The 23938-nt window shown below is 40.8% G+C and overlaps 2 protein-coding genes across 5 annotated transcripts in view; one reads left to right on the forward strand and one right to left on the reverse strand.

Moving 5' to 3' along the window:
* slc2a4rg (SLC2A4 regulator) overlaps positions 1–8850 on the forward strand; it is a 33188-nt gene extending 24338 nt beyond the window's left edge. Inside the window, exons 5-9 of one of the 2 annotated variants that reach the window (XM_030733805.1) lie at positions 1084–1184; positions 2681–2951; positions 3845–3985; positions 5737–5864; positions 6818–8850. In XM_030733805.1, the coding sequence (XP_030589665.1) occupies positions 1084–1184; positions 2681–2951; positions 3845–3985; positions 5737–5864; positions 6818–6929 (753 nt within the window). In that variant the 3' untranslated portion in view covers positions 6930–8850. The remainder of the gene's footprint in view (positions 1–1083; positions 1185–2680; positions 2952–3844; positions 3986–5736; positions 5865–6817) is intronic. The other variant, XM_030733806.1, reaches the window with a different exon arrangement.
* Positions 8851–16555: 7705 nt separating this feature from the next.
* Positions 16556–23938, reverse strand: part of zbtb46 (zinc finger and BTB domain containing 46) — a 59511-nt gene continuing 52128 nt past the window's right edge. For 2 of the 3 annotated variants that reach the window (XM_030732957.1, XM_030732956.1), the window contains exons 6-7: positions 22504–22546; positions 19653–22375 (exon numbers count right to left, since the gene is read on the reverse strand). In XM_030732957.1, coding sequence (XP_030588817.1) covers positions 21579–22375; positions 22504–22546 — 840 coding nt within the window. In that variant the 3' untranslated portion in view covers positions 19653–21578. Of the gene's footprint in view, positions 17101–18498; positions 18675–19652; positions 22376–22503; positions 22547–23938 lie in introns of those variants that run through there. The other variant, XM_030732958.1, reaches the window with a different exon arrangement.

Genomic DNA, 23938 nt, shown 5'->3' on the forward strand with positions numbered 1-23938 from the left:
AACTGACACACAGTCTAACAGCACTACACCCATTGGATTTTAGGCTGTCTGATTTTTGCACAGGCATTGAATTAAGAGGATTATTTAACGTGGCACTCACTAGTCCTAATGTTACTTTGTTAAGATGCAAGAAAAACGCTTTGAGAATTAAGTGATTTGTGATTGTTTGTGGGATTACAGACTAGCTTTACTGTGTGCTTTTTGTTGCAAACAGCTTGATGGGGTAGATGCATAAAGCCAGCGTGTTGTTTTTGAATACAATTAAGAGCAGTGGGAGTCAGTGAGAAGTAGTTCAGAGGAATAGCGGTGTACGAGAGAGTTAACATGACTGCTGTTAAAAAAAAAAAAAAAAAAATCTGTTTCACTCTCACTCTGCTTTCTTCTGTCTCTGCTGCTCCCTCCCTCACTTTTCTTCTTCTTGCCCTTCTTTCTCCAGAGGCTGTTGGAAGGTAATGAAAGCACACACCCACTGTCTTTCATTAGCAGCAATGCAGGTCCCTGCCTGCTAAAGGGAAAGCTGCCAGGGCCTGATAAGTGAAAAGGAAAATAAATCAAAATAAAAACAGGCAATCTATCTATTGTCAACTCCCAGCTTGTTTATGGAGCAAGGCATTGTGTTTGTTTGTTGTTTTTTTGGTAAAATAAAAAAAGAAAAAAGAAAAAGAGGAGCAGCTATGATAAACATTTCTGAATTACACGTCTATTTGGTTCCATTTTTGTGAGAGGTCCGGCTTTGTTAAACAGTGTGACCAGCCTTCCTGTGCTATCCTCATTCCATCCCAAAAAGTGCTACATTTATCTCCCACTGTTCTCATCGTCCCTCTCTGGCTTTGTCCTTTCCTGTTTCTCAGCAGAGCTGTTCTGACTGAGGTGGCCAGTGAGATCCACAGAAATCATCTCATGCATAACAGGGTTATGAAGAACATGTGTTCATTTATTTACTGTTTTAATTACAGCTTGATTCACAACCCAACTGCTAAACAAGAGCACAGCAGCATAGATATTGCAGGAGCACTGAGCTCAGGCCATCTAAATGAACAGCTGGCTAACTCCGTTTGTGTTTTTGGTAAACGTCTCTTTCAGAATTCAATGAAGGTCATGTTCAAGTGCTTGTGGAAGAACTGTGAAAAGGTCCTCAGCACCTCCTCAGGAATCCAGCGACACATCCGCACCATCCACCTGGGGTTAGTTGCTAGTCAAAACTAAGCCCACACAGTGTTGAGTTACTGCCTTCTGGTTTCAGCAGCCCGTATTTGTGGAAAATATGACCAGATATTAGCTGCATATTCATGTCTCTTTTTAGATGTGCTGTCAGGTGTTTTAAAAATGATCTAATGATTGGAAAATTGTAGGTTAACAATCACATCATTTCTTTAGGTGTGTGTTTCTTGCACTTAGCCACACTTTTGTCTTAGCTAAATACCTGAACATACCCAAACCACCGTCATGTGTTTTATAATCTTAATACGTCCCACTGAAATTCTTCTTTGTGAAGATGTCATTGTTTGAAGCTGTGTTTTCTGTGTGTTTTAGTAATCTTTTCTCTGCAGCGTCAGGATAATACTTTCATACCTTGTGATTTAAAATAGTGTGGCAAGACAAGAAAAGTGACACACATTTGACACAGTTGACACAGTTTGGATGGTGTCCAACTGGGCTATTGAATTTCTGTGCCTCCGCACAGGTGCGTACAGGCACATTTGCTATCAAAACCATTCAGCCGTGGCGAGTATGCAAGGGTTTACATGTTAAACATTTTCATTTACTGGTAAGGATGTCTAACTGCTCTAAAAATATTATTTGGGGGAGGGGGGATTTATATCTGCCAGTGCAGATATAAATCCTGCAAATACAGGTGTTCAAACTGAGAAGCAGATCTGGCAAATATAAGTGATCCTTCTCAAAAGATAAAAAGAATAAGCGTCTTGCGCCAAAAAGACAGGGTTTGAAGGAAGATTCTACATTCTTAACCAAAGGGCACATAAAGGGTTATGCGACTATTATAAACTGTATTCACATCACTAGAATTATTCCTGCAAGTTAACGGGGGTGGTGGTGGGTGGGGGTGAATAATTTTGATTGCAGCTGTGCATTGCCCAGTTAAGACAAATTCAACACCACTTAAGCCATACTTTATTTATTCTTTTGCAAGGCATCACATTATATTATATATGCTCAACTGCCATTGATGAGTCATACTGTGGCTGCTTCTGCTGTGCAGCATCTTAGATAATCAGAGATCATTCGCAGTGAAATGTAAATACGATCTTGTGTAAAAAAAATCATAATTTCATACCTTTATGCAATTGGAAGTTAGGAGAAAGAGACACTGTTACTCAAAGGATTTGTATATTATGTGGGTGGTGTAGTAGTTTTTGTGGTTTTAGTTCCCAGCTTGTGTGTTTCAGGACCTTTGTAGCACACTGGTTTATACTGCCCCCTTCTGTTGGGAAGAGCACATTGTTTTTCTTTTATTTGTCGTAATCAACAATTTCTCTACTCATGTTTATGGATGTTAGCGGGACTGTCCTGGTCGTGATTCAGTATTTAAAAATGCATCATAATGTGTTTAGAGATACTTTATGATTTCTTATCAATATTAGTTGTATGTTTGCAGTTTATCTTTAAAACCTATTTTAAAAATTGTTCAAAATTGAAATTATGTGATTTTCACCTGCAGCCGAAGCAGTGAATCTGACAGTGATGGAGAGGAAGACTTCTACTACTCAGAGCTCGAGGTCAACATGGACAGTCTTACAGAGGGCTTGTCCAACCTCACACCCACCTCCCCAACCACAGCCGGTTCTCCGCCCAGCTTCCCTCCACCGCTCACCGATCTCCCTCACTCCAAGCACATCAACACGAATGGTTTGCAGAGCCACGCCCCTTCACTGCTCAGTCACTCGGCTCCCTCCACACTCTGCCACATCCGCACTGACCATGCCTACCAGGTAATTCACAGTCAGCGTGAGACAAGAGATGCAGAATAGATGCAGCAGAATTAAACACAAGACAAAACATGAAGCAGTTGCTGTGTTACTAAGTCAGGATTCGGTTTTCTATCATGTGGAACGCACAGAGGCAGTTTCTGAGTGCAAAAAATAAATAGAGGCCAGGGTGAGTGAGTGAGATCCTACACCAGTGTGGGAGTATGTAACAGGGAGAAAAGATTATCATCAAATTCCTACATAATTTAGGTGTCTGTGCCTCTTATTCATCTTCTTTTTGGCCTTCTTTTTCTTACCTTAGCTGCATATGCGCTCTTTTCATTGACTCGTCCTTGGAGGTACAATGACATGGTGTCAGCTGGAAGAATACATTTGGTTAATGTTTAAATGTTTAAAGCGTTCACTGAATTCAGTTCTTTGCAGTGGATCAAACTTTTAGTTGCCATGACAGCAGAACACACAAAAAGAAACTGAAATGTTTCTTTTAAGCAAAAAAAAAAAAAAAAGAACTGAAACAGCTACTTCATTTTCTTTGTATTGCACTGTATGCCTACTTTTTAAAATTTATCCTAACTTCATGTTCTTCCTCCTGTTCTTTATGCTGCCCTCTGTGCAATATTCTGCAAGTGCCTTCCAGTTTTGGTTGACTTAAATTGTCACTATAACTAAAAGCAATACAAAGTTATTAGCAGTTTTGGTGTACATGTGGAAAACATTGATTTTTAAAAAAAAAATTTTTTTTTTTTAAGGCAGCTGAAGAAATGCCTTCTTTTCTAATTATACAACCTATTCTTTCTGTATTTTCTTGTTTTCTGTTTCTCTCTGCTCATTTCCTGTCCCTCCTTGGTTCTCTTGTGTCCTCTCCTGGCTATGTGGGGTGGTTGTCCATGTTCCAGGCCGCCGCTCCAGTGAGTATCCCAGTGGGTCCTGAGCTGGCTGGGATAGGCAGTGGTAATGGGATCGGGCCTGGAACTGGGACTGACATTGGCATCAGTGTGTCGTGGCAGTCCTCTCCTGTCATTTTTAAAGGCATCCCGGTGAGTGAGGCTTTATCTCACAACCCTTTTAACTGAATTTTAACTTCTCCACTGCTCTTTCCATGGAAGCGTTTTTCACTTTAGTTTTTTTCCCTCCTCCTTGCTTCTTTACACTGTGATCTTTTTGTACAGAGGAGTGTCAGTCTTTGTTGCTGTACCTAAAGAAACTTACAAGTTTGTTGGTTTCACATGATCATTATGAAACAAAATTTTTTGTGCAGTGTAATGGCTATAACGTGGCACCATCGGAGTTTAGATTTACATACCACCACTTTGACTACGGGGGGGAGATGAAGGCTCAATCTCACAGCCAACAAAAGGAAAGCAGAGTGCTTTTGTCTTCCACAGTAGGTGTTGGTAGCTTTCCCCAAAGTAGTAAAAATTTCAGCTAGTAGAACAACCAGAGTAGATATAGAAAGGCTGCAAATTATCACTTCTTTAAAAAAAAAAAAAATTCCTGATTGTGTTGCAGAAAACTTTAAGCCATGCTCGTGCTAATATCTGAACCACACAAATGCAAAGCTCAGTGTCATTTGTATATTTGTGATAAACTTGTGTCTGTTTCCTGATGACATGGGAAGACTGTAGGAGTTGCACAGTACAGATCTCCACAAGGTGATCTTGTTGCTCTTAGTAATCAAAAGCAGTGAGAAAAGTTGACAAAAAAGGACTTTCTATAGTCCTGTAGTCCTTTTATTGTTGTATTTTGTTAGCCTTATGAAATGAAAAGTAGCTGTGCATTAACATTTAAAGAAAGAAGAGCTATTTTAACTTTTTAATAAAGGGTGCTCAACTGAACATTCATTTCAGTCACTGGCCACTTTATTAGGTATAGCTGCTAGTAGCAGGTTGGACCCCCTTTTGCCTTCAGAACTACCTTAACTCTTCACGACATAGATTCAGCAAGGTGCTGGAAACATTCTGGTCCATACTGACATGAAGTCATCACACACTTACTGCAGATTTGTTGGCCTCATATCCCATTACACCACATCCCAAAGGTGCTCTATTGGATTGAGATCTGGTGACTGTGGAGGCCAGTTGAGTGCAGAGAACTCCTTATTATGTTTAAGACACCAGTTTGAGATGATTTGAGCTCTGTGACATGGTGCATTATCCTACTGGAAGCAGCCATGAAGGGATGGACATGATCAGCAACAATACACAGGTAGACTGTAGTGTTTAAATGCTCGGCTGGTACTAAGGGACCCAAATGTGCCAAGAAACCTATCACTATCAGCCTGAACCGTGGATATAAGGCAGGATGGATTCATGTTTTCATGTTTACATCAAATTCTGACCCTACCATTTTAATATGTGAATTGTAGTTTCCATTTCCTGTTCTTAGCTGACAGGCTAGGTTTGATGTGTTGTATGCTAAGGCATGCTTTTTTGCATACTTTGGTTCTCACCACTCACCCTATAATGGGCTGGTACTGGAGCTAATAGATAATGTATAATATCAGGAACAATGTCAGCACATTTAACGATGTGCAATCTTTTATAGTTCAGCTGAAACTTTCTGCGAAAATAAGGTACTGTGATTTATTCAAACAGGGGCAGAAAATTAAGGTTGTGTCTTTCTGTATTTCAGCTGTTATTACGTGGTTGTAACTACATAAACTTCATGTAACAGAGGCTGTTCAATTGCTGTTTAATAACTGATCATTTCTCTCAATGAAGCTGGTCTACTCTGTGCTGGTATAATATTCAGCAACTGACTTATGGCTTTTTTATTTATTTATTTACAGGGGGCTACAACTCATGTTCGCGCAGTTAGCATTGGGGAAAAGCGGCAGCCAGCAGCCAGTGCACACACCACTGTTAACAAGAACCACGCATCGATAACGCCGGCACCTAAATCAACACAAGGAGCCAGGTATGCATTTGCAATTTGCTTTGTGCGCTGGTTAATAAAGTATAGAGCTCAAATGTATGAGAACCATTTCTACACTATGTTGGGCGGAGCAGTGGTTAGCACTGTTGCCTCATAGCCCAAAGGTTAGGGTTAGGTTTTAGGCTATACTAAATAAAAAAAAAAAAAACAGACAAATCTGTTTTGAAAATTTTGGTCATATTATATTTCAAAGGGGAGGATTAATGCCAGATCAATCACCAGTCAGTAGCCAGTGAGCATGTGGTTTCATAGTCAGACCCACCCCTCCTTGTTAGATAGCGACAAATGCTCATTTTGAAGCTTTAAAACAGGACTCCGGAAACCAATGGCTGACATGGAAGCTATATCCATCTTTTTTGCTGTCTATGCTTACAACACATTTCCCCTGAGTTCCCTTAGAGGAGTCTGCATAGACTTCCTGCAAGCTGGGAACTTAAATTACAAATGTTAGTGAAGCTGTTATCGCTATATCACTTTAGCAGAGCCCAATAGGTTAAATTAATAACGTTGTAGCCTCTTGCATTAATATACTTTCTAAAAAAGTTATTGAATGTGATTAATATGTAGCTGTGTAATGGTTATGGGGCTGAATATTTCATCATGCTGATGAGTAGTTTGACACTTTAGAATCCTTGTAATGGGTTCTGGATAATAACTAAAACTGTGCACTCCCAAAATCCTGCATCGCTCTTCGTGGTGCTGAACCATATTCGATATCGTGTATGTACAGTTATGATATCATCAGCCTTTTCAGAGATGCTGCTGTTGTATTGAATCACATCTGCACTGATTTCTTTCAAAGAAAGACCCTGTACCTACTCGCCAGTTAATAAGTGCCTTTAAGCATATTATGTGTATATGTGTGTTGTTGGCACATGTGTGCGTCTGGATGGGTGTATGCATGTCCTTATGCTGTCACATCTGCTGTTACCAAGGAAATCCCGTGGGGAGGCGAAGAAGTGCAGAAAGGTGTACGGCATGGAGAAGAGAGACATGTGGTGCACAGCCTGTCGTTGGAAAAAAGCCTGCCAGAGATTCACCGACTAATCAAGTCCCCTTCCTCGGTCTGTGATATGATCTCTTCCCCACTAGGAGTGACAGTGAGGTGGACACTTCCACTGAGGAAACGAGGGGAGTCTCTTCACAATGGAGTTCTCAGCACTGCTTCCTTCAGCCCAGCAGGGGGTTTCGCCTTCACTCTTTTTTCGTTTCCAAACACAAAGACAAAATGAAACTGATGCTTCAAAGCAAACAAAAAAGAAAACTTTTAGCAAAAAAAAAAAAAAATGTTTATGCAGGTTTGGATACTTTGTTCTAAGACTGAAACATTTTCACTCTGTTAAATAAGGAAAAACAGAATTTAAAATTAGATTATGAACCTGATTTGATTTTGTTTTCAACTTGCTTCAACTCAAGGCATTGTTTAAAGACTACAAATAAGCTTTTGGATATGCTCTGTTGTTTATCAGAAGAGCATCACGCAAGCTACTGTTTATGAGTCGGATCATGGGTTAACACCCCGATGTGCTTTGTAAGACCTCTGTAGCATATCTGTTTCTCAGTGTCGCTGTTTAAGGGACTCCAAACCTACCATGTGCAAAAAAGCCTGTTCACTTACAGCCAACAGTTTTGGTGTAAGCTCTAGCACGTTTTGTCCCGTATCAAACAATTAGTTCATTACGCAGATTCAGAGTAGCCAAACAGCTGTATTTGTTTTGCAAAACTGCACAAAAATCCTTCACACTAAGTGGTACAAAAATATTTTCTGTGATACACCAAAATGTTTAGAAGACATGTATTTCCCGCTCTTTCTCTCTACTTTTAGAAATATGCACCTTCTTTTAAAGTGTCATCGTAACCCCTACGTATGTCAGAGAAAGTGGACATCTGTTTCTTATACTGTGTCATTTATTTTCAGCAATGAATTGCTGATGCAACAAGTAGTTTCACTGTGCTGTGGGCAGAATCGCAGGATTGATTGTCATCTTTCTTGCTTTGTGGTCAAGCTGAGGCTGAAAGGTTGATACAGTTTTCTTCTAACAGCCGATGTTCTTAGAAAGATTGTTTACCACAGCGATACATGAATGAGAGCTGCCTTTTGAAACTTTAACGCACCGTCTGACTGATCTTAATTTTGTTTATTGGTAAATAACAGCGAGATTGGCAGCTGATGATAATAAGTCAGGCGTCATAAGTCATTTCTCACAGTTTGAAACAGAGATATATTTGTGATAATTAGCATTAACCAGCATTACAGACCAGACTTAATTTCATGAGTTTGAAATGATTTTTTTGCTCGGGTGTAACATTTGGAAATAAATAAGCAGGAACAAGCTGAGTCAGTGCAGGTCAATATTTTTGTAGATTGACTGATTTGTAAAAATGTAATGTAGCAATATTTTACCAAAATGAGGTCTTACTTTGCAGAACAGGCCTGTAAAAGTAAAAGTAAGGCTGGGGTTTCCATGCTTTAGGTAAAATACAGGTGGTAGATTTAAAAAAAAAAAAATATCCTGCTTTAAGAAAGTTTTACTTCAGTATTGGCATTTTAAAGTAAATGGTTACTTCTAAAACCCCATTCGTTAGCAGTTAACTGAGATAAACAAAACAGGAAGCAAAAGAAAAACAAGAAAAAATTGTTTAATTGTATTTTTTTTAAATAGGTTGTCCCTTGTTTAAAGGCTAACCAACTTCAAACTGTAGATCTGTAATTGGCTAAATTACATGAGAGGACTATTTAGTGATCTGTTGTTGATATAAAAAACAAATCAGGAGCAATTATTAAGAATGTGTGTGTGTATGCATATATGTGTGTGTATATATATATATATATATATATACACACACACACACACACACAATTGTCGCTGGAGCTTCTGTGTTTTTTATAACATCCCCTGTTTTTAGACTGCTAATTGTGATATAACCAAACTCCAGATGGAAGTAAAAACATTTAACGGGTAATTTTGCAATTTGCTCTCAGAGGCAGATAATATATATATATATATATATATATATATATATATATATATATATATATATATATATATATATATATATACTTTTTTTTTTTTTTTTTTTCGGCTCTCTAAGCACCGCTGATGCTGACCTTACCTGATCTCGGTAGCAATGTATGACAAACAGAGTGCCTGTCCTCTTCTATATGAGAATGCCGTCTTTGAGCAGTCTCCTTGACTGAGGTACAGGATGACTTCAGACATCTGTCACCATAGAAACACCTGTGCTGTCCTTCCTCATCACAGAGTCACATAATGAGAGATCCTGTGAGGTGATACCACCTTATATACTAGCAGCTGCCCCTTCAAAAACAAATGTTAAGCACACACAGTCATTGACATAGTTGTTAATAATCATTTGTCCCCCCCCCCCGAATAAAGCATTATTCCAGTGGCATCTCATATAAGCTAGGCCAGCAGGCCTCTTCCAGTCAGAAATTTCACCAGTTCACCAAGTGCCAATGAAAAGAACACAAAAAGGAAAAGATATACTGAACTAATCAAGTTGCACTGTGCAAAGACGTGTTTTTGTAAATGAAAATTTTATATACAAAACTTTTTAAGTGAAGGGGGTCTTTTGTTTTGGGGGTTTGGGGGGTGGGAGGGGTATCGTCACTGCCTGATGGAATAAATGGGGTGTCAGGGGCAGGGGTCGCAAACCTCTGCAGTTCCCCATTATTAGCACGTAATCTTGACAGTTAATGTCTTGCACTCTGTGTCAGAGTTGTACTAAACACAGCAGTGCTGTCAGCTTTAGGAGCGTGGTACTGGAAGTACAGTGAGGTACTCGGTAGTAGTCACTTTGCCTTTCCTTGGACGAGTGCCAAGGGATGAAAGCAGCACCAGCCTTGTTTCAGTGATGGGAAAACACCAGTTTCAGTCAATAGCTACACATTATCAGCTTGATAACAGATGCTTTACAGTTTTTTATTGGAGTTTCTTTTCACAATACTCACAAACTTTTTATCCGCAAAGCTCAGTCTTGTGCTTCCTTTACTCAAAAACAAGTTCCTGCTTCTTTACATTTAACTGAAAAAACAAAAAAAAGTCACATGTACATATGTTATTAGTGCTGGATACCACTTTTTATCTTGTATCCTTGGTTGAGCTTTGGTATAGTGTCAAATGCACCCCATTTTAGGTCTCTCCATCCCCAGGGCAAGCACTTTCAGATTCCACCAGCGGTGGGGTTACAGCCCAGCGCTTCAGCTGGCAGATGTTAAGCTAATACGGCCCCCTGCCTGCCACAAACCCACCTTTTTTTTTTTTTTTTTTTTTTTTTTTTTTTTTTTTTTTTAAATTTAAAAAAATTTTTTTTTTCCAAGTTGCACTAAACTGGCCTGTGAGGGTAAAGACTGTATCATTAGGAGTTTCATTCTTTGAATGCAGCTTGGGTAAAATTATGGGTACAAAATCGCTCTTGCGTACAGCTCAACTATTACACCTTTTCAGCTACATAATGAGTGATGGAGACTGAAGCTGACTGTTGCTGGGCGGATATTTACAGTAGATGGAAAGGGGACATGAGGCGCGCAGTGACGATATAGATGGTTTTTGCATTTTCAGGGCTTTCTTGTACATATGCAACATAAAGAGAACCGTGAGGGGTTTTTTTGTTTTGTTTTGTTTTCATATATCATTTATCTTTTGTTTGTTGTTGTAACTCTGTCATATGAAAAGGAAACTTTTGTTTTTTTTTTGTTTTTTTTTTTACAATACAGAATATTTTCTTTAATTTTTAAAGTTGTTTGAGAAGCTACAGTTAACAGCTTCAATGTATATTGTAGCTTAGAGGCAAAGGGGAGAAAAACAAAACCCGATGAATGTAAAACTTATTAAAAAAAAAAAGTATAAAGTCTTTTTTTTTTGTGGTAATAGTTGCTGGCTAGTTTTTACTGCCTGTAGTGAACCTGTAATGTGTCCTGATTTTGGTATCCAAATCTCTAACACCCACAGACAGCTGTTGCCGCAGTGCTAAATCATATAAAATGACACCACCTTGCAGTATTGCTTTACTATCCTATTTTGTGCAATGAGATGCTTTACAATGGAACAAGAACTAACTTGCTTTTTGGTGACATCTGAGCTAATGCTCACACTGTTGCTGTTCTTTTACTCTGGCATTTTTCTTTTCAGTGTGTGTGATGTTGTCACAGGTGTTTGTTTGTGGCTGTGATGTTAAGTTTTTGTTAGGCAGGATAACCTTCGTCTTTGGGGGGCACCATGGAAATTTTGATCCTGCCTTGCACATTCCAGTAGTCGGCATGCTTTTAGCGTCTTCCAGTTGCTTCCTAAAAAACATATCCTTTCCACTTCCTTTTTACTACAGCGATTTCCCCAATCACCTTTCCCAGTTCCTGTCCTCGTCCTGTCCAGCTTTATTGTGGTCACACCCAAGCCTTTACCCAGTATATTAAGCTAAACTAAACCCTTGAAATGTGCAGAAAGCCTTTGTTTTTGTTTTATTTTTATTTTTTTTTCCAAATACGTCAAAATTGATGTGGTGCTTTTGTGAATGTCGTGTGTAAACCAGCAGCAGCAAAGCCAATAGATCTCCTTCCAAATCAAATGTTATGCATTGCAATGGCAGCTCTACGCAGTTCTCTGCTTCTTCTACTGTGCTGTATTGTTTGTCTGGGTGTTTACCCTGTCTGTCATGTCTCTCATTTGATGACCTGTTTTTTTTTTGTTTGTTTGTTTGTTTTTTTCTTTCGTGTTTTTACTGAGCCTTACGCTGGCTGGTGTAAAAACCAACCTTTGCTTTTTATTTCTCATTGATTGTCTGGTTGAGTTTGAGGTTGTTTTGCATGTCTATCATCACTCATTTTCCCCCTTCTTTCTGTTTTTTTTTTGTTTGTTTTTTGTTTGTTAGGAGATAACACTGAAGGGTTTTATGTGTTAGATTTCCCCTCTAAGTATCCAATAACCCAAGGCTGATACAGGATGTTTTTCACTAGAATGCTCATTGCAGCCTGTAAAACACACACACACACACACACGCACGCACACGCACACACACACACACACACACACACACACACACACACACAGTGCTAAGAGCATTTTGTGGGAAACCTGACGTCAGTCTTGGGTCTTCACTGGAGGGCAAGATTTCTCCTGTGTGTGGGCTTGGCCTCTGGTCTTCATCAGCAGTCCCACGCACACGGAGGAAGCACTTTCTGAGGAGTGGTGCACTCAAGGAGTATTTGTGTGAATGTCAAGCCTGTGACAAGAGCTTGAAAAGATGGATGAACACGTATGATGTTGATAATGTGATCTTTGTGATGTAATGTGACAGAAAGGAAAATAAAACCTAAATTGAAGAAGCCTTGTCATCAGATGCTTTTGTTTATATGAAGATGAGTGTGAATATCGAGGCATATGTTTATGATGACCTGTTATTTTTTTGGGGGGGGGGGTAAGGTAGATGAGTGGATTTATTCATCTACTTTTGCTACCTACTTTCTTTGACTTGTGTATTCCTCCCCCTTGTGGACAGCAGGCAGTATGACAATAGTTCCTCTAAATGTCTTATCGTCACCCTCTTCAAATAATGGTCTAATTCATTTTTTTCAGGTTTTTCAGAAAAGACAAAAAAAAAAAACTAAACCAAACATTGAAAATATGATGATTTAGACAAAAAATAAAACTTTAATTAAAAAAATGACTTCGGCCATTATTTTAAGAGGGGGATGTTCTGCAAACAAAAGGCACAGCACACACTGGTCTCTTCTTTACAGCAGCAATTTCAAAATTTATTGAGACTGATTGGTTTTTGCAAATAATAGTCAAGCTAATTCTTCCACTAAACATGAATTAGAAAGAGGCTTGGACGGCTGGCGGGCCTGTCCCAACATCAAAACAGGAGGCTCATGGTTGACTGTAAAAATGTTTTGTGATCAGTACTATCAACCAAAAAAAAAAAAATTTATCAGCACAAGAGCACTTAAATCTGCCCAAAACAAAACAGGTGTAAAAACAGGACAGGTTTTTTTTGATTATTTAGCACATTTTGTTACAAACACAGGATTATGATAATATAAAGTCAGCATCATATTGAACAATATTCCCAATGAAAATAAACAAACCTCAAGCTTCAAGTGCGACCTTTTACAAATCAGAGACCCTCTGAAACTTGAGGGAGAAAATAAATAATATATAATAGTAATATAAATTTATATATATGAAGGTATACACACATCACTCTTAGTAGAAGAACAAAATCTAAAGTAAAAAGCGCCAATTTTGAAATATAGTATAATATAGATATACCCATATCTATGGCTTCATGATTTGCACGTGTGAATCAAGCTATACAGGCTAAATGAGGATTGCAATTTGTACATGTCTAAGAATACCCATATTCATCTGCAATAGAGCAAAAAAGTTCCAGTTTTGCATCGTGTGGAATGAGACAGTTGTGTGCAGATGCCGAAGATGCCGCTTTGGTATGACAAAATGAACATAGGCATGCAGTTAAGACCACAGAATCAGGGCACAAAAGGTCATCAACACACGGTGGGAAGGAGAATCTGATCACCCATCTTGATTTGTCTCTTCGAAGTTTTTATCCTCAAACATTTTGGCCCTCTAATCTGATCAGTCGCATCTCGGTAATCTCTATCCGTTGATACAAATATTCAGTTGTCTCTTGGAAGCAAACACTCTCACAAGCACACAGGTGAAATGTCATTGAGGCACATATTGAGGGGTTGATGGCAGACGTTTTTCCTGAAGTACAACCCAGAATGAGGAAGAAGACGTACAGTACAGAGCGTGAGAAGAGCGCGGGGGGGCCGGGGGGTTACACATACATCCAGATGCCTCTCAGGGGCCAAAACAGCACCACAGGACAGAGATTTGTTACAGATTATGGGCTCCTTCCACACCCACCATTGACATTCATAAACATATTCTTCCCCCATTGTCTTTCTTCTTTTTTTTTTCCCCACCCCAGAAAAGTACAACTGTTTGATAAATGGGTCAAACAAAAGCACAATAAATAATACAAATAAAATAGACATTTGTCAGACATAAAGAAAGCATCACAAATCGCACTGCACTGAGAGTTTCTCAGCAGGGGTTGATGGGAAGTGCAGTCCATGGCACCTATAGCAGAGAGGCCAAATGTGTGCGACCAGCACCGGCAACAAAATGTTTCCCAGAGTTACTACTGCAGCACTCTTTCCCTTTATGCAAATGAACTGGAGTCAAGCCAGTAAAACGCTGGCATGTAGAAATACAGCATGTAGACTCAACACTCTGCTAACCGATAGGTGCGGTCTGTCTGCACACTGCATTTCTACTTGATTGTGTGTCATTAAAGATGTGCAACACAGTAGAAGCCAGAAAAAGGAAAAAAATAATAATAATCTGCCTGGTTTTGAGATGCAGTCTTCAAAAGCTAGCTGGTCCTTTCACACAGCCCTTCATATTCACAATAATACCATAACGTGCACTTATTTTTTTTTTTTCTCCAAACTGTGACAAATAGTGACAGGTTCAAAAAATAAAAACAACCCAACAACAAAACTGTTTACCACAACGATAAATCCAGAAGCACCTGCACACACAGACTGTGAAACAAAAGCACTTCATGTATACAAATTACTAGATTGTTTTTGGTTCGATATTAATCAATTAGTGTACATTAGTGATGCAAAAGCATGTGCTGAATACATGTTTCAATCAATATCTAACAGAGATGTCTGACAGTGAATGTGTATTTTTCCCCCTTGGTAAAAAAGCAAATACGACAGAAAAAGCGTAAACTGGCACAATAAAAGATTGATAAAAGCCCCATGGCTTGCTGTCCACAACAAGGCAAAGTATAAAAGCTTTTTTTTTTCCTTATACAAGATATAAAATATCCAAAAAAAAAAAGAACACACAATAAAGCTTAGCATCCAGCACTTAATAATAATTAATAATAGTAACATCAACAACAGTAATCATAGTTCTGATATTCATAATAATAAGACATGTCATCTGACTCACTTGAATTGTCAACTTTGCCAAAAAAAACAAAAAAAAAACAAAACAAAAAACCATGGAAATAATCTTAAGAACTCAATATAGAATATTTTTGGACACTGGACACTCATTCTTGCATACAAGCAGCCATCCTGTTTCACCCAACACACACAGAGAGAGCGAGCGAGAGCAGGGAATGACTTCTGAAAAATCAGGAATCCACAAATAAACAAACGAGGGTTTTCAATAAATAGCTGTCAAACAAAACAAATTAATATTACACTCGCTGCAAATAGCAAAACTCTGAATTTCAAGCACAATTCTGATCCTCTTCTTTGAACCTTGCAAAAGCTGGAGAAAGCATATCGCCAAAAGAACCGTGAAAAGAGTCTGCATATTCTGTGTCCAGAAACTGGAATTATGTGACTGACTTAAAATACACACGCACGCGCGCACGCACACAGAGAAAAGAAAAGAAAGAAAAAAGTTAAACAAAGGCAGCTCCTCCTTAAGTGTGAGAGACTTAGCTCTCAGGTCCTATCATCACAGCCTCCATTGTGAGAGAATCTGAACCAGAGAAAGTGAGAGAGAGGGAAAGAGTTATTAGTGTAGAGCATCCGCTGTGTGCTTGAGTCGATTTTTAAAACAGGAAGCAGAAACTGATGTCCACTCTGTGCGTGAAGACGGTTTAAACTCTAAAAGTATCTTTCGGTCTCTCTGTCTCTCTCTGTCTCGCACAGCCTTCATTCCCCTTTAAAATTTTCCCGCAAAAAAAAAAAAGAAAAAAATGTATGTACATTTGTCAAATCTCCAGTATTTCTCGGAATGGATCGATAGAAACCAGGTGGTAAACTTAAGTGAAGAAAAAAGTTAAGGACCCCACTGAAAGGCATAGGCTATATAAACAGCAATCTGCACAAAGATTCAGTGATTTCTTTTTCGTGATAACAGTCAAGAGGACATAAAGTATATCCTTAAAGGTAGGTGCGGTCACCGAGTTGTTTAGGTAAGTAAAGATCAGATCAAAAATGTAAACCACGGGTTCAGGGTATTGATAGGAGTCAGTTGTCATTAAAGTGCAAGTCTGTGGCAGTAGGACTCAACAATGTGCCATCGGGCTGCCCAGTCCTCTGACACACGTAGCTTTGCAATAGATTTAGACCCTCCCTTCACTTATAGAGAGACACTTTCCCCAGAAACATTATAGTCATTGAGGGACCAAGACAGCCTTCCTCCTGGCTATTTCCCTACACTGTCGGTGATCCTCGGTTTCCATGGTGATTGTGATGGCAAACATACATAGCAGTCTAGTGTTGGCCATGTCCTTGGCAGCGTTGCCGTTGATTCCTGTTTTGACAGAGTAGAAAACTACTGGACTCTGGCCTGAACCCTCAAGAAAAATAACACAAAAACACTGCATCAGAAGTAAAGGAGGTAAGCAGAAAAAGCCTTGCACTGAGCCATCTCTTCTTCTACTATGGCAGTCAAGGTTGAGAAGAGTATGTGCGTGTGTGTGTGCGTGTGTGTGTGTGTGTGTGTGTGTGTGTGTGTGTGTGTGTGTGTGTGTGTGTGTGGTAAAAGTGTGTGCATGCCGGTATGTGTGCATTTGAGTGTTACTCGTAATGGTATTAGATCATTGTCGCGCATCACCCTACAGCATTTCCACTCAAAGGAAGGCCTGCCCCCAGTGGGACGAATGGGTAAAGAGAGCAGAGAATTCTGCCTGAGAGATCGCAAAAGATCTTCAGAGATTGGTTGATGGGCCACTAACAGAAGCCGGACAGACTCTATGAGATCCAGGCAAAGTCCTTCTCGCTCCCATTCTGCTGCTCCCCCTCCTGTGCTGAGGAGTCACTCTCCTCTTTCTCATTGTCCAGCGTTCCGTGTGACTCAGCGGTCATCCCTGAGTCCTTCCACTTCCCTCTTTCTTCCTCCCCTTCTCCCAACATCTCTCCATCCCCCTCAACCATCATTTCCTCCTCCCCTTCTCCGTCCCCATCACACTCCGCCTGGTCATCATGGAAACGATCGCCGGGATACAGCTCCTCCTCTGGAGAGATATCTCCACCCACCTCACCATTGTGGTCCAGGAGCGCGGCCATGCCTCGGCCAGAGCAGTCGGCGCAGACGCCGTGGCGGCGGGAGCCATGTTTGATTCCAACACTGGCTGCTGACATGAAGACTCGACTGCAGACTTTACACACGTACTTCTTGTCTTTGCTGTGGACCTGTGTGATGGAAAAACATTGCAAAAGTTTCATTCACACAACCTGCAACCTCCAGGGTTGAAAAATGAAGCCAAAGTGCAAACACCTCCTCCCAAAGTTAAAAAGTCCAAATTTACAGCAGTAATAAGCATACTTGTGTTTTTGGTTAATTTGCACTCACATGGCAGCTGTACAGGGGGTCAATTCTTTATAAATCACTATTTTGAACTATAAAGGGCAAAAGTTAAGCGTGTGGCCACTCTGAATAATAGGTGGTTGACACATGTGGCTGAAGCTGCTAGGTGAGTGCAAGGCTTCAACTCTGTTTATGTAAATCACTGAAGGAAACCTCTTGATCGTGGTAGCATTGGTGCCATTTGAAACATTTTAATGTTATCTGTCAAAAAACATCAGTTACTGTGCAGTTAAATGTACTAATAGCCAATCCAAGATATCTGCACTCCAGACTCCACCTCATGCATACACTGGGTGTGTCCCAATTCAGGGGCTGCATCCTTCATAGGCCGCCCCTCAATTGGGAGGCACCCATTGCTTAAGATTTGTCTACCATATTGGACACATTACAGCCACGAGTTGCTCATTAAAAATGTGTATTCCCCAACTGGTTGGCAGTGGTTCCTGGAGGTTTCTGGCTGTTGCTTGATGAAATTGGTTGAGAAGAAAGTGCTGCGCCAAAAACGTCCTCGTGATTGCCTTGGTTGTGAGCACATTGCTGCAGCTGCCTTTATTTTCTCATGCTAGCTGAGCGGTAGTAGTAAAATTTACGTCAAAACTGGAAATGGAGACAGTTCACCTTCAGAGCTGCAGCCAAAAACACATTTTAAAAGGTGCAACTTTTACTTTTTCATTTGCGTCGCACTTCTGACAGCTTTCACCACAGCTCGGAGAGTAGCTGAACAGTGTTTGTAGACAAGTCACTTACATTCAAACTATTACCACAGCAATCACAAGGAGGAGGAGGAGTGCACTTTTTATCCTAGCAACATGTGGCTGCCAGGGGTCAGTGACCCGTCTGTTACCTGCGTGACAGGAACTTTAGCAATCATTTTCTCAGTAACTGCCATCAACCTCCAGCAACCACTCACAACTGGTCGGGGAATACTAATCTTTACACTCACGACCAGTGGCTGCCAGATGGTCATGGACCACTCTCTAGGCCTATGTGACTGAGGCCTTATTTAGCTTTTAACTCCATCCTTCTGTCCAAATTACTTCTGGCTCCAAAAAAACCAAGACGGCAACACCCCTAACGTTAAAATCAAGGCTTCTACACAGGAATTCACAAACCAGTCGCTGATTTATACATTTATTTTTTCTTTTATATAACATCTATAAATGTTCACTTTGAGTAAGGTGTAATTTACTACCTCGTACAGGTAAACGTGGGACAGCACTCACCAGTGTGTGCCTCTTCATGTGCTCTCTTCTGGTGAACTTCTTGCCACAGATTTCACAGGGGTAGGGCCTCTCGCCAGTGTGGGAGCGCATGTGCCTCTTTAGGATGCACTGGTGCATAGCAGAGAAACTGCAGTAGGGGCACTTGAACTTTTTACGGATCACCGTGAAGTCATTCACTGAAAGGCCAGACAAAGGAAGGGAGGAAGGAGAGAAAGAAAAGAAAGAAAGAAAAAAGATTGAATGTTGAATGAAGCTTGTTTAAATAAACCAAGATGTCACTTTTTAGTTACTACATTTAATTAGCGGCATGGTCTAGAAATGTACCATCAATTCCCATGGCCACCCCAATCCCCGTCAAAGCTACTGTTGCCCTGGCAACAGCTCTTCCTCTATACTAAAGTAATAAAGGCAAAGAGATACTATAAACACATAACACAACAGCCAGTCTGCCTTAGTTGCACTAGAAGGTCTCTACTATGGATAGCAAAAACACAGACAGAAAGACAAACACAGACAATGACAAGAAAATATAATCACCCACACACACACACACACACACACACACACACACAAAAAAGGAATATTGAATCACACAAGAGGAGGCTACAGGAAAACACAACAAATATTAATACCATGTCCTAGTGTTGTGTCAGGGTCTGGTAAGCCATTTATTTTAAGTCTAGACTTAAGTGGTAGTTTAGGTGAAAGGCATCCAAGTAAACTGGCTGTTTCTGTGTGTGTGTCTGTTTCAGCCAATGATGAACTGCATCTGACTTGTGGAGATTGGAACTGGATTTATGAATACAAAAACACAACAAACACTGAACACTGGGAGTCAAACACACAGTTAAGGGTCACGAGCTTTTACAGCATATTTACCTCCGTCTGCAAATCGACTTCTGCTCTGATTAAACATTTAAGAAGCACATCACAAAAAAACATGCAAATTCAGATGAACTGCAAAACAGATTTAGGCATCTGGACCTTTTATTTGGTTAAAATGCAAAAATAATGAGAGAAATATTGCAGAGTGTGTGTGTGTGTGTGTGTGTGTGTGTGTGTGTGTGTGTGTGTGTGTGTGTGTGTGTGTACATAACACGAACGGCTTCATTAAAGAATAAAAACTGCAGCGAAGTTTAAAAATTTTCCATCATAGTTTAATTACAGCATAAAATCTAAAAGCAGAATCTTATTTTAAAAAGTACAGCTTTTGTACAACACATGGATTTCAATGAGAAAATGTTGAATATAAAGTAAAATATCTTTCAGTATTTTCAAAATTTTACAACAGCACTCAAAAACGGCCTTACAGTACTTTCCATTTCTTCTCAATGACTGGCTCTGATTACTTCCTGACTTCTCTGAACCTGCCGATCTGTCTCAGCACCTGGCTAGGACAGGGAGTGCTACCTGAAAATGTGGGATTCTGTAGCAGAAAGGATTTGGCATTCGGGAGTTCCCTATGTATATACATGATACACACACACAACGGGAAGCAAACAGATTCCCAATAGACACCAGTTTTGCTTTTCTAAGCACACAGAAATTGCAGTTCAGTGTGCTCAAGTGATAATTAGAGGTAAACACAGGTGAATGGCTTCCCTTTGGGCATAGTAATCACAGTATGGGTGTACATAACAAACCTTTATAAATGGGATTTATCAAGACAGTATCTTGTTGCATGTTAAAGGCCTGCTGTAAACTCAAAGGAGAAAAATTTGGCAGAAATTGGTGTGAATTTACATTAGCAATGATTTTCAAGCCAGTGTTTCAAGCTGATTCCAATATCCTGCAGCCCTGCTTCCACCCATCGACATTCTCCACCACCTCTCTTATTATTCTCCTGCATTTGCCTACTTGTCTCTCTTGATCTCTCATTTTCTACCCCATGCTCACAGCCACACCATTATCTGTCTGCAGCCGTGACATCACTAAGCTCATCCAGTTTAAAGGGCATCTGCCCTTCAATACCCACTTCCTCTTCAGATGAGGGGTCAGGGGTTAAGAGGGGCCGGAGCCGTGAAGGACCAATTACTGTCCAGCTCCAACCACACTCAGCCACTGCAAGAATTACAGATCTGGGACAGAGAAGATGGACAGAGAAAGAGAAAATGACACCACCCAACCCCCACCCTAGTTGCTACTGGTCTATTGTTTTAGCGGGCTTTGTCTCGTTCAGCGCATCCCCTCATCTGTACTGATCTGACAGCAGTGACTGAAGGCAGTCACACTGAGGACAAGCTACTGCATGTTCAATGATGGTGAATCTGGGGTAGAATTTTGTTGTCCTTGACTTATAGTTAAAAAAATATATATAATATTTTTATACCACATTTCAGTTATTTTATGACAGTTTCTAATATCTACTGAGATGTACTGCCCCTGGCAGCAGTAATATTCTTACCTGGGTTTTCCTTCTATTCTCACAATGCAATGCTGCAAAGTTCCTGCAGGTGGTGTGGTTGTGTGGGCTGTGACTTAGAGTAATGCCTGGCAGATATGTCTGAATGTCTTTGTGCCCCTATTGCAGGGGTGGACACAAAAATAAAGATCTATCTGCCTAAAAAGGAGAGCAGAGTTTAGTTAGACTGGTGACCGAGAGCCAGACAAGTAGTTTAGGACATGGGGGTGGACCCCCCCCCCATTGCCCTCCCCCCGTCTCTCAACCCGGCACTGCAGTGGAAAGTAATTCACCTGTTCATGGATACAGTCAGTGCTCACTAGAACTATTCACTCATCCTAACAAAGACCACATATATTTTCAGTCAAAGGTTTGTTTAAACATATCTTTTTTCTGGGGTTTTTTTTGCATAGCAGTTGTGCTCTTTTGACACATAAGTCATCAGTTTGAGTCACCATTAAAAAAAAATATCAGTGACATAAAATTTAACAAGCCATTAAAAAAAAAAAAAAGTCCCGAGATATTTATAGCCATAATCAACAGATTTTAAAAGAAACTCTTTCTTCGTCAGTGCAATGACACCACAGAGCATTTTTGGCATGAACGTAAAACACATTTGAGGATACACGACTAGCTGATGTGTAGGAAAGTGTGTAGCATGCTGCCTGTAATTCCACTCTCAGTTTTCCACATTGATACTTTGATTATGATTGTCAACCTTCATCTGATGTGTTACCCGCCACAGTGGGTCTATAATCCCACCCTGGGACATTTCCATTCCACTGTTGCCTCCCAGTATAGCTCCTGGCACTGACCCCACCTGGCAGCACACCTTTACATGCGTGGCCAGGTTTTTCTGGGTGCTAAAAGCCTTGGCACAGGCAGGGCAGGTGTGCCCCCTCTCTTTGGAGTGAACGGATGACAGATGTCTGTGCAGGTCAGTGCGGTCTCTAAAGTGTTTCAGACAGTACGCACACTGCATCAGCTTCTTCTTGAAGTGGATGGTCTTCTCGTGTCGGTCTGCATTAGATTTGAGGGTGAAGCTGGCGGGGCACTGCGAGCACAGGTAACGTGCTGGTGAGGGTTCAGCCACTGCAGGGCGGTAGGGAGACTGAAAGTGGAGATGATGGGATTGAGGATGATGATGGGGCTGGGCCAGTTGGTGGTGCGGACCTTGGATGCTTGGCCAGTCAAGGGACAAGGCCATCAGAGATAGGGTGTGGCGGTACTCGTGCTCCCTGAGATGCTCCAGGCTGCGGAACAGCCGTTTGCACAGGGAGCAGGCGAACCCCTGTGAGGGCCAGGCACCGTGCTCTGGCACAACCCTTTCCCCTAATCCAGCCTCTTCACCCAGCCCTAGCAGCCCTTTAGTCCCTCTGCCAACCATGGGCACTGACGCAGGCACAGTCAAGCCACCCGCACAACTCCCCTTGCCCATCTGATCCCTCTCGACAGGAGACTGGTCACCTTCCAAAACTGAAATAGTGAGGAGGAGGGTGAGAGAGAAAGTGAGAGAAAGAGTGAGGTACAATAGGCACAAGATCTTTAGTTATTGAGACTATTAAGTTGTGACATGCTTCAGCTTTTAAAGCACACTCCATTACCTGTGTTGTATTCTTTCGTGTCTTCTTTGTGTTTTGTGCCCTCCTGTAAGCGCAAAACACACGGTTATTTCACACACACATATTTATACAGTATGTATGGAATGTTGTCTGGACATGCAAGAGGCAGGAAGATGGGACAAGCTGTGAAGACAAGCTTATTTCAAAATTGTAAGAAATGGAGAAATAAAGACAGGAAAACAGAAAATTAAAAAAATAAAATAAAGCAAAACAAGGTCATGATTATTCAAAGACTCTGAAACTGGAAAGCAAACAGAGAAAAAAAACGAAATAATTTCTGGACGCTACAGCTGTCTCATGGGCACAGAATGAGCAGTTAGGTTGAGCTACAGTATTAATAAATGAATTACGAGATACTCATAAACTCAGCACTCTCATGGGTGTAAGCAAGGTGCACCAAACACCCATCCCCACACTTTCTTTCCTTCTGCAACTTAACTAAACTCTGCTCTTTTTCAATCTACTCCATGCTCCTGCCATTCCTTCACCCCCGCCCATTTGCTCAGCCCCTACACTCCTCCTCCTCCTTCCTCCTCCTCCTCTAAGAACAGAACACCATGCACTGGGCAAACAGATGGCTTGTCCGTAGAGATAGGGAGGCTTGTTGGGAGGCAGGTCCACTGAAATCAAATGCTGCTCCTAAATGCTCACCCGCACACACAGCGTACACACAGACTGGCACAAAACTCACTTCTACACATGCTCATATTGCCATGCTCTCTCTCTCTCTCTCACACACACACACACACGCACACACACACAATCTCACTCACATACTGCGAAGAACAAACAATTTCCTGGGCTGCGAGAGCAAACCTCTCATTGTCTACTAGTATTGATTCTACTCACTCTCATCACACTACATTGCCTGTTATCTGCCATCTCTAAGCACACTCTGCCATTGTGACTAGACGTGTCATCACTAATGTAACTACTACAAACTACATTACCACTAATGCTGAGCAAAGACTCCCAGCTTGAAGGTGAATTCAAGTCTAGCTATATTAAAAGATTATCTGAGAAGGGAGACATGAGTGAAGAATTGGCAATCTGAAAGGAAGAGAAAAGCCAACAAAGCATACAGAAAAGAAAGGCAAACAAAGAAACAGCATTTTTTTCTTCAGGGAAGCAGGAAATATGCCAAATTCCACAAAAAGAATGAGATACAGAAAGGGATTGAGCGATGATGTGCTAACATTAAAAAAAAACCCTCTTTGAAATGAGGAAATATCCCCACTAACCCCCAATTTCTACCTGCAAATACTCCTAGCCGGCTCCCACCACATCACTGTTCACTCCCTATTCTCCATCACCTCTCAAACCCCTTCGGTATGTGTGTAGAAACAGGGTGAAGCTGCCCCCTGGATACTTATCTCCACTGTTACAAACTTTTATCTGAGTAGAGGAGCAGTGCCCA

The sequence above is a fragment of the Archocentrus centrarchus genome, chromosome 7 (assembly GCF_007364275.1).
Source record: "Archocentrus centrarchus isolate MPI-CPG fArcCen1 chromosome 7, fArcCen1, whole genome shotgun sequence".
Classification (NCBI taxonomy): domain Eukaryota; kingdom Metazoa; phylum Chordata; class Actinopteri; order Cichliformes; family Cichlidae; genus Archocentrus; species Archocentrus centrarchus.